Raw genomic sequence first — 11,156 nt, 5'->3', positions numbered from 1 at the left:
CAACTACGGAAAACCTGCCTTATTGCCATTGCAGCATATCGCATTCATAGGCGCAGAGTTAAACTCTGTAGCTACGATGATAACTCTTCCACAAGAATGAATACAGTCTCCTCACATGCAAATTCAAAGTCTACTTTTGAGAACGAGAGTACAGACAAGAACTGTTCTCAAAGTTTTAGGGGCAATGGTAGCAACTGTCACCATACTCCCCTTGGCTCGCATGCACATGCACATTCTACAATGGATTCTCTTTACCCAATGGTCAGTGCAGGACTTACCGATGTTGTCATACCAGATAATTCTGACAGAATCTTGCAAAAGGGACTTAGCCTGATGGATAAACTTGAATCAAGTCACCATAGGCCGTCCTTTCACCCTACCTCCCCCATCAGCTACAGTGACCATGGATGCTTCCCAGATTGGGCGGGGGGGGGGGGGGCATCATCAGGGGCAGACAACCCAAGGCACTTGGCAAGAACACAAGGCTCACCTGCACATCAACATGATAGAGATGAGAGCCATGCTACTGGCGTTGCAAGCATTTCAGCACTCTCTTCCTCCAGGCATAATTGCGATCCAGATGAACAACATGTCAGTTGTATGGTACATAAATAAGCAAGGAGGAACCAAGTCTTACCTCCTTTGTTGAGAGGCCCTCAGAGTATGGCAATGGGCATCCTCAACCTAGCGTTTTCTTATAGCAACGCATATCCCAGGGAAATCCAACCTGGTAGCGGACAAGCTCAGCAGGGGGATTCTAATGCCCCACGAGTGGTCCCTGAGACAAGACATAGCGAAAAAGATTTTTTTGCAAATGGGCCCAGCCTTGCTGCGATCTCTTTGCCACATCCATGAACACAAAATGCAGCAACTATTTTGCCCTGATCCCTCCACCGGGGGAGTCACAGAGGGATGCACTTGTGCACGATTGGCCCTGGGGTCTCCTTTTCCACTTCCCCCCCTTTTCCACTTATACCAAGAGTACTTCAGAAAACCAGTTCAATGGGAAGGACATTAATCCTGATAGTGCCTTACTGGCCTTGTCAGATTTGGTTCCCCTTCCTACAGCCTCATCTGCAGGAAGAACCATGGATTCTGGCCCAGTACCAGATCTCGTGACACATTCTTCAGGTGCTCTTCATCCTTCTCTCTCAACCCTCAAGCTGACAGCTTGGCTGCTCCAGTTCCCAAGATAGCCAGGTCACAGAATCTTTCATCTGCAGTCAGACACATCTTGATCTCTTCTCACAAATCATCTACAAGGAAATTATACATCAGTAAATGGGGGAGACTTTCTATCTGGGCTGCTCAGAATAGTATCGACCCATATTCAGCATCCATTTCATCTGTTCTTGAGTTCTTGACTAAACTTTTTAATGAAGGAGCTGTGGCGTCCACTATCAGAGTTCAGTTAGCAGCTATCTCAGATTTTCATATTGGTAATGAAGATTCAGTTATGTCTCGCAGGCTAGCAAAAGCCTTCCTAAGAGGTACAGACTTACTGAGACCATATATCGGGCCACCCTTACCCCCATGGAATCTCAACTTCCTTTTGTTCAAAATAATTCTTCCTCCTTTTGAACCTGCATCATCTTGTAATTTGAATTCTCTAACCTGGAAAACTGCTTTCTTAGTGGCCATCACTTCAGCCAGAAGAGTATCAGAGTTGCAAGCTTTGTCCATTAAACCTCCATACATGCTGTTCTACCATGAAAGAGTATCATTACATACGAACCCGTCCTTTTTGCCAAAGGTATGTTCAGAGTTTAGCCTCAATCAATCTGTTGAACTACCAGTATTCTTCCCCAGACACAGCAATGAGGCAGAATACAGGCTACACCAGTTGGATGTTCATAGACAACTGCATTTCTACCTACATAGAACAAAAGACTTTAGAAAATTGGACCAACGTTTTGTATCCTATTCAGAAAATAAAAAAGGTCTTTCAGTAGCAAAAACTACTTTGTCAAACGGGCTGTCTCACTGCATTTTGTTTGTTTATGATGCAGCACATAAATAATTGCCACAAGGAATCAAAGCACATTCAACAAGAGCAGTACCTACTTCCTCTGCTTTCCGTACTAGGCTACCCATTGATACGATTTGTGCAGCAGCTACATGGGCTAAACCTCATACCTTTATCACTTATTACAGAGTAGACATGGGCTCCAGGGACAGGGCCCTTTTTGGTTTCAAGGTTCTAGAGAATGTATTTCCTTGAGCAACCCAAGAAAGAAGGTGCTAGGGACGCTGTTCCATCAGTCAAGAAGGAAGGCGAGATAGGACAACTGCATATATATATATATATATATATATATATATAATATATATATATATATATATATATATATATATATATATATATAAATAAATAAAATCACATAGACACACACATGATTGTTTTACATCAGCAAACAAGATCTGGGGAATGCCCTGTGGCATCATGAGATAGGGATAGAGCTATGAGCTAGCTGTAGACCTCGAGCTTTAAAAAAAAAAACGTCTGAGTCGGAACCGAGGATCTGTTCCGAACCCATCAGTCAAGAATGAGGGCGAGATGGACAACTCACATGGAACGTTATGGTAGGTACATAACTTCTTTTTTTATTTTATCCCTCTCCTAGATATATTTTCAGAAGAAATTTGTCTTCCCTAATAACTTCAGAATAATTTCCACTACCCTTTCCTTAAATTCCTCTCTTTTCAACAGATAGATGGGAAATTACCAGTGTGTCACTTTTATTTTATTACCCTGAGATTTTATTTTGGTTATTATTGGTGAGTGATCTGAAATAGTTATTGGATGTGTATTAAAACTTTCAACTAATTGCACACGTTCCTGTGAAATGTAAGTTTTGTGTAGCCTAGCCCAGTTTTTGTATCTGGGGGAACCATTTGTAAATTCACTCTGAACTCCCTACTACTGAATTCACATCTTCCATGGCAAATATTTCATATATTTCTTCAAAATCTACCCGCCTATGTTACATTTTCCTTCTGGGCCTCCCAGGCACATCTTCCCTGCAGCAAATCAAATTCCATTTCCTACCTATAAGTAATATTCCCTGCTCAAAATTGATTATTTCTCCCAGAAATTTTTTAAGCTATATTATACAAGTTTTAGGTGGAGTATAAACATGTGACAGTGTAATTCTCCTCCCTTGGCAGTATCCCCTTAGTACTACATATCTACCATTATTATTTTTTTATCATCTTCTATCACTGTTGGCGCTCCTCTTGCAATTAATAGAATTACTCCTCTTTTCCTTTGTCCCAGGTATTCTTCTGAATAACCATCCTGAAAACCTTTCATTGTTAAATTCACAAGTTCACTTCATTCCAAATATGTGCCCTGTAGCATAACTATTTGCACTCTACATTGTTTAATGTAGTTCACTACTCTTCCTTTTTTTTGTATACATCTGTGAGGCCATTAACATTTAAAGATGGTATCAGAAGGATCAGTATGTTAAAAAATGTTTATTTGTAACAGCATTTTAAGTATCTAGTTCCAACGTTTGTTGTACCTGAGCACACTAAAGTTTGGCAGGTTGACATTTTATGCAGTTATTTCTTGTCATATCTATTTGAGCCTTTCTCACATCTTACAAAACTTTTTGTTTTATCGAAAGCATTCAAACAACAAAAAACAACTACACCCCAGTACTCCCCCCAAACCTGTTAACTTAATATTAACACACACAACTATCTACATCTTCAACTGTTGAAGTTTTACCATCCTGATTGTAACAGCTGTCCCAAACTGATAGACTTGTGTTAATGTAAAAGGAAGGTTATCCATGCTAAGACACATGGTGAAGCACAGCTGTGCTTCTACTGAATGCTGTCTGGTTTTGTCTTATCTTTATTGCTGCCCCAGATTGAGAAAACACTTGAATGCTTTCAGAAAACATTATCTCTTAGCCATTGAAAGAAAGACATTAAAAGAAAGAAGTATTGTTTCTTTACTCTTTAACCTATATAGATAAATGAGAATCAGAGAGCTTTATTATACTCCGTTCTTTTTATTTGATTTCTCTTAAAACTTGTTACTAGATAAGGCCAAGAGCCTTAATCCAGTCATTCCCTTAAACAAGAATGCACATTTATTTGTGTATCATACTCTTTTGAACTTAATTTACTTTTTAAATTTCAGTACCTGCATTCCTTAAATTGAACAAGGAGAAAGAAAATAAGGAAAAAACAGGGGCCCATGTTTACTTTAGCACCCCCATTACACTTGAAAGTAACCAAGTACTTTATAGAATGCAGATGTCATGCACTACACAAATATTACTGTGAAGAACAAAAGTTTGTTTTACTTACAATTAACTCTTTCCTTCCTCTTGCCATCTTCTAAGTGTTGCCCCAAACATTAATGACATGAAGTAGAGCATTTGCTTTAGAGTCCCCTACAAGTTTAACAAAGTCAAAAAAGTCCAGTATTTGCAGGATTTCTTGTTCTGTCATGTTTCCTAAATATAATTAATGCTTTGTAATCCCACATTTGTTAAGTTCCGATATGAATAGTCTGTTCCTTCCAGCTTCTCTGGTACAGCAGAAAATCTCAGGTCTTCCCTGTGGGGTCTGCCCCATTTTTGTTTTGGGAACATTTGTTCTTGAGCAGTCTCATGTTCAGCCAGCCTTTTCTTAATTTTGACCTACAGTCTTTGGAGTTTTATCACCTTATCTGAATATCTGTTTAAAGTTTCTTCCATTTTATCCAACCTTTTGTTATTTGAGTTGATATACTCAGTCAGTGTTTTGTTTATTTTAATCAGCTCTGAGTACATTTGACTTATTTTTTCCTCTAGGTTAGTAGAAGTCATGGCTTGCATCAAAGCTGGAGCTTGTACTGCTTTTTGCAGACTAGCTGTAAAATTCTTCCCAGTCAGTGTTTTTTCCTCATTTTTTGTGGTTGATTTTCTTTTAGGTTCTTTGAATTTCTTTCTTTTTTTTTTGTTGACATCCAGGCATTTGCACGTATTAGCCATTTACTGAAATTTCCCCAATCTTCTGAGTTTCTGTTTCCGCACTGGTAGAGCTGAAGTTGTGCAGTTACTCAGTGTGCATCAATCTTGGAAGTCGTGGAACTGTTTGGCAGTTCATCAGTGTATCTACAAATAATATTGATATGCAGCTTAAATTTGATACCCATTTGATGATCTTTGTATAGAATAATGTTGCAGTCATTACACTAGGGATCACTTTGTTTGGCTGAGTCCGATGTCCAGCCTGACTTTCAGATATGAGCATTCTTTCTCTGTGGCCAGGCTGACATTACCTGTAGTATTTCAAGTTGTCTACTCAGCTGCACTCTGCTCCTGGAGAGAGAGATTCTTGGGTACAGTGGTTGTGTGAGTACTCTAATGGTAACATTTTCTTTCTGGCTGACAGCAGTTCTGTCTCCACTGTTTGGGAGGGATGGAATTCTCTTCCTCTTAATATGTTTGTCATCTGGATATAATGTGATTTGCATGTTGGTGCTTTGGTTTGTGGTTCTGATGCCTTGTTTATAGTGTTGAGTGCAAAGGGTTTATTTGGACATGGTCAGTAATTAGCCTGAATAGGTCCTTCATTTTTGGAAAGTTGACAGTACATGCATACAGTAATGTGTCATTTCAGAGCCTGGAATATTAAGATGTGGATATTTTTAGGGTCTTTTGGAGTGCATCTCTACTGTATTTACAGTGAGTTGCTGAATGGTAGCAGGGCTTGATCTGAAGTATATGGTTTTGGACCAGGCAGTCCTAATGTTTTGTGTGTGTGTGTGTCCACCTGCCTGTTTTTCTCTCTCCATTTTTTTCTGTTATTAATTCATCTTGCACTTCACGTGCACCAGGCACCCATTCATCTGGTAGGACTAGCAGGTTGAAATTGTGTCCATTAGAAAAAATGTAAAGTGAGCAGTGTTTGACATCCCAAACTCACAACCCCTGTGTTATCAATTCTTGTAAATGGCATTCTTAGTCAGACATCTTCTGACAGTTGTACTGTCTTAAAGGGCTTTTCAGCCAGAATGTCCACATGCCATCTTCCTTAAAGAAAGGCTTGGTATTCTTTGACTGCCTTGGTTCATCATCTTCTGATCATTTCAGTCCTCAGGGCAGAACTGCAAAGAAAAAAGAAGTGCTTTATTTAATCACCGATAAGCCATAGGTGGTCTATACCGAGAAGATTGAGATGTGGGGATTGCTTTACCTTGGTGAGTAATTGTTCTGGTGAAAATTGTGATCTGCTGGTAACAGTGGCATCCAGGATTTAGTTTGGTTGTTTTGTAATTAATAGTATTTTTCTGTGACTTTTGTCCTACGTTTGCTTGCAATATTGTGGTGGCTGTTAGAAGTTTTGGAAAAAGATGTAGGTGAGACAGGTTTGTGGTGTCAGAGTGAAACAAAAGTGATGCCTTTTAGACTTTCTATATGTCAAGTCTGTTAGTTTTGTATGTCCAGTATGAGGGAAAGATGGAAATTCTTTTACAGATTGCAGAAACAGCTCAGAGTATAACACGAGTAAGAATATCCAGGACAGTTGGTGGGGATGCTTTCTGAATGTCATGGTGCTATGTAGTATGCATGAAAGCGACTATGGCAGTACTAGGTTCACAATAATCAATGCCAGTGATGTTTAATGAGAAGGATGCACATATGGACGGATAGATATAGATACAAAACTGCCGTATCTGCTAGGGATGAAGTTTTGTCTCAAAGTTAAGAGTGGAAAAGCTTGCCTTTTCTTGAAATAAAGTGACTTGCATGCTTTTATTTCTTCCACTAGTTTGTTAGGACAGGAAGATTCCTTGTCTGTTTAAATGGAAGCTTTAAAACAATGTTACCAAATTGTTATTCAGTTTAATTGCTTTGTGTTAATCTGGACTCTGCTCAGATGTGTTATGGGGAAGAAAAAAGTAAAAATAGTATACCCCAGAAATGGAATGGGTTCCGATTTCAAGCATAGATGTTTGAACAGGAATTTATTTTACTTTAATGGGTCTCTTGCTGAAGTAAACCATTAAGATAGTGTTATTTTAATGTTTTTTTCCCCTAAAATGTTTACACACCAAATTTGTATATGTATCTTTTTGTTTTGTAGGGATGATCCTAGATTTCCTACTGTCCGTGGTGTGCTAAGGAGAGGCATGACAGTTGAAGGGCTGAAACAGTTTATTGCAGCCCAGGTGAGTGCTATTTTTTTGATGTGATCACATTTCCATATATTTGGTGCAGTCTGTGTTTGTTAATACCACTGACGTGCAGTGTATCACATGAGGACTAATGTCATGTTGTGTAGCCCAATCTCACCTTCATTTTTACATATGGGTTCGGAGCCGATCCTTGACTCCAACTCAGCCGATTTACAAGCTCAAAGACTTCTGGTTGGCTCGTGGCTAAGCAGGTATCCCGTAGTGTACCAGTACAAACCCCAGATCTCGTTTGCTGCGTCTACGAGTTTGGTTGTGCTTCTCTTGGTTCTGGCTAAGTGTTAAAATTCTTCTATTTAAATTTTGTATTACAGTTATTACAGTGTTATAAGGTGATATTATCTTAGGCAGTAGTGTTGTTTGCCCTTTTTGGTGCATTCTTAGCTTAAACTTGTTGTTAGTTTGGTATCCTGTGTGCCAGTTTAAAGTTCTTGTAGGCGCTGTTGCGCTTTTTTTTTTTTTTTTTTCTCCTTATCAGGTAGTTTGTTAGTTTGTGGCGGTTTTCCGCTGATAGTTAACAGGGGCTCCTGTTATTCTGTTGTCTTTCTAGACCGTTATTGGCAGCTTCGTTTTCTTAATCTGAGATTGTATTTTTGGCGGGGATCCGCTGGTTATTTGCTAAGGGTTGGAGTTCCTCCCTTAGTACGTTAGTTTTTTCTTCTGTTTGTTCCACATAGAGTTGTATACACTTTTGTGTGTGTGCGCGTTTTCTGGTCTGTTTAAATTAGAAGACCCAGTTTCTGTCTCACCGGGCTAGGCCCGTTTAAGTTAGAGGACCTAGTCCTTGTGGTACTTCTTTCTGTATGGCTAGGCCCGTTTTAGTTACAGGACCTAAAAATTGTTACCACATAGTTATTTACAGTTTCCTGTGTGTGCGTTTTCTGGTCTGTTTAAATTAGAAGACCTAGTTTCTGTTCCACCGGGCTTGGCCCGTTTAAGTTAGAGGACCTAGTCCTCGTGGTACTTTCTTCTGTAGGGCTAGGCCCATTTTAGTTAAAGGACCTAGTCCTCTTCCCCTCATTATTATTCTTCTTCCTTTCCTGTGTGTGTGTTTGAAATGTCTAAAGAGAGTAAGGAGCACAAACCTTCGGGTTTTAAGAAGTGCATGAAATGCTCCCAAAAGATGTCTTTAACGGATGGCCCACACTAGCTGTGTCTACTGTTTAGGGGCCATCCACCTGCAGGAATCGTGCTTGTTCTGCCATGCTTTCTCTCCTATTACAGGAGAGAAAGAACAAGCTTCTACTCAAGGGTCTTCTAAAACCATCTTTTGAGAAAGTTCTATCCAGTTCTTAGGCTTCCTCCAAGTCTGGCAAATCTGAGTCTTCAAAAAGGCCTTCTCCGGCGCAGGCTGGTTTTCCGTAGCCGCCTTCTAAACAGTCAAAATCTGCCTCCTCGACTCCACTGCCTTCGGAGTCGAAGGAGAGCACTGTTGTGGTGTCAGTCGGTTCCAAGTGTTTCAGAGCCGATCTCGGAACCGATTGAATCAGCAATTGAATCTGCTTCTCGGAGCCGGTCTGTGGATTCCCTACCGGTTTCCGTGGTACTGAAGTCTCCAGTGCCCCCTAGATCAAGATCCCCTACTATGTCTTCCAGGAGCCTTTCGGAAGAATATGTGGAGAGGGTAGTGTTGAGACTCCTGAAGTTGTCTGCCTTACCAAAATTTTTGTTGGCTCCGACCCAGTCGGCTCCAGAGCCACTCGATCCAGCTTTGCCCTTGTCTGCTATTCCTCCTTCGAGCATGTTGGCCCTTCGGAGCCGGAGTGTTTGATGCCACTGGAGGTACTGTCGGTTCCAGCTCCCTTTGTCGCTGCTTTGGAGCCAGGTTCGGCTCCGACACGCTCGGTGCCGTCCCTCGTGTCCAGGGGCTGAAGCTCTTCTGTCTGCGCCGACATGGAGGGTTGGAATCGATCTTCTTCGGTTCCGAGCCTTCCTGTCGGTGCATCGGCCAGGGTGAGCTCGGACCCTGCATCTATCTCGGAGCCGACGGCTCTGGCTCAGACGTCAACCTTTGTCTCTTCGGAGCGGGGGGAGGTCTTTGTAGCTGGAGAGGTTGGCATTTAAGATGATGAGGAGCATGCTGTCTCATTCTCCAGTCCCTACCATTGGTACCATCACTGTTCCCCCGAGAGCACCCACTTCGGTCTCAGCCCCTACTCTCTCCGGAGACAGCAGAGACCCTCAGCCTCAGGAGCCATCGGCTGGTGGCCCCCACTCTTCCGAGGCCTCCCCGGAATGCCCTTTTGAGGAGCCTCCCAGGAAGAGGCTATATAAGAGGAAGCATGTTGACTCCCAGGATGAGTCCTTGTCATCAGACACTGACCTCGAGGAGTCTGAATGGTCCCCCAAGTCGTCCTATGATTGTCTCCTTCATGGACATCTTGGAAATTCTTAAGCAGTGGTGCAACTGGCCCACTGTCAACCCTTCTGATGAGGAGTCTGTGTACCCTGAAGGCTTTCAGGTCTCAACCTTTTGCCTCTTGGGTGTCTACACCTTTTGACGAACTAATGGATCTAGTTAGTTGAAAGGTGTGGGATACTCCTGATGCTGCGGAGCCAGTCCCCAGGAGACCCAATAAGTTTCTGTCTGCCCCTCCTGGTAAAGAGTTTTTGTATAAGGGTGGTCCCGTAGATGCCATGCTGCTGGCGGTGGCCACAAAGAAGGAGCTGGCAGAGACTTCTTCCTCTGTTCATCCGCCAAATAAGGATTCTGGACAGATTGACAGATTTGGGAAGCGTATCTTTAGTTCAGCGGTATTTACACTTCGATCGTTGAACTGTCTCACTCACTTCACGAGATTACAGAGGAATCTCCTCAAGGAGTTAGGAGATTCTATACAAGGTGCGTGTACTGAGGGAGTCCCTGACGAGATCTCTGCTCAGTTGTCCACCTTAAATTCTATAGTTAACTCCTCCATGCGGCTTTTCTCCTATGCAGCTGATGGAGCGAGTAGAGCAGCGGGTTCAGGTGTTGCCCGGAGGCATCATTCCTGGATGCGCTTGTGTAATTTTGCGGAACCGTTCAATTCTACTTTCACAAACGCCCCATTTGATGATTCCTCATTGTTTGGTTCCAAGGTGAGGGACACACTCACTCAGTGTGAGCAAGAAGGAAAGATGCTTTCTGCCATGTAGTACATTTTACTGTTCCCTCTCGACCATACCCCAAAGGTCAAAGGGTGGTAAAATGTGGTTCTCAAAGTCCCAGAGGGTCTTTCCGGACACACAGGGTGAATCCTCCAGAGGCAGAGGAGGAGGAGTAAATGGGAGACGTCGCCCTAGAGGCAGGAGCGGTCCGCAATACCAGCAAGGCCGTGATTCCTTTTGGGGATGGCCTTATCAGCGCTTCTGAGGTGTGTTTCTCTGGGGCCGGTCGGGGTCGTATTTCTTTGTATCCAGAAGCCTGGCTAAATATCACTCAAGACAAGTGGGTACAAAGAATTGTTACCAGAGGCTATATCATACCCTTTTCCCTTCCACAGTTTGTTCCCAAGAAGATCCCAGATGTGTACCACCCAATCACAGGGATCAGGCAACTGGGGAGATCAACAAGTTGCTTTTAAAAAGAGTCATCCAGTCCATCCCAGCAGACCAGATAGGATCCGGAACTTACTCCAGGTTCTTTTTAGTACCAAAACAAGATTGGAGGCCAATATTGGTCCTCAGCAGGTTAAACAAATCCGTGAAGGACAAGTTTCGGATGGTAACTCTGCAGTCGATAGTCCCGTTGTTAGTGAAAGACTATTGGATGTGCTCTCTAGATCTCCAAGACGCCTACTACCATATAAAAATGGACAAGGCATCCAGGAGCCATCTACTCTTCCGGCTGGGAGCCAGTCATTATCAGTTTCGTGCTCTGCCATTTGGTCTAACCACATCCCCCAGGGTGTTCACCAAATGCATGGCAGTAGTGACAGCTCACCTGAGACGTCAAGGATTCCAGGTGTTTCCATAT

General features: G+C 42.4%; 1 protein-coding gene across 13 annotated transcripts in view; it reads left to right on the top strand.

Annotated features, from left to right (window-relative positions):
• EPRS1 (glutamyl-prolyl-tRNA synthetase 1) overlaps positions 1-11,156 on the top strand; it is a 1,752,234-nt gene that overhangs the window by 666,661 nt on the left and 1,074,417 nt on the right. For all 13 annotated transcript variants that reach the window (XM_044061601.1, XM_044061548.1, XM_044061611.1 and 10 more), the window contains one exon: positions 7,093-7,177. In XM_044061601.1, the coding sequence (XP_043917536.1) occupies positions 7,093-7,177 (85 nt within the window). The remainder of the gene's footprint in view (positions 1-7,092; positions 7,178-11,156) is intronic.

The sequence above is a fragment of the Protopterus annectens genome, chromosome 1.part0 (genome assembly GCF_019279795.1).
Source record: "Protopterus annectens isolate FY-2018-M chromosome 1.part0, PAN1.0, whole genome shotgun sequence".
Lineage (NCBI taxonomy): Eukaryota > Metazoa > Chordata > Ceratodontiformes > Protopteridae > Protopterus > Protopterus annectens.
Note: the sequence above shows the minus strand (reverse complement) of the source record. Positions and strands in the feature narration are given on the sequence as shown.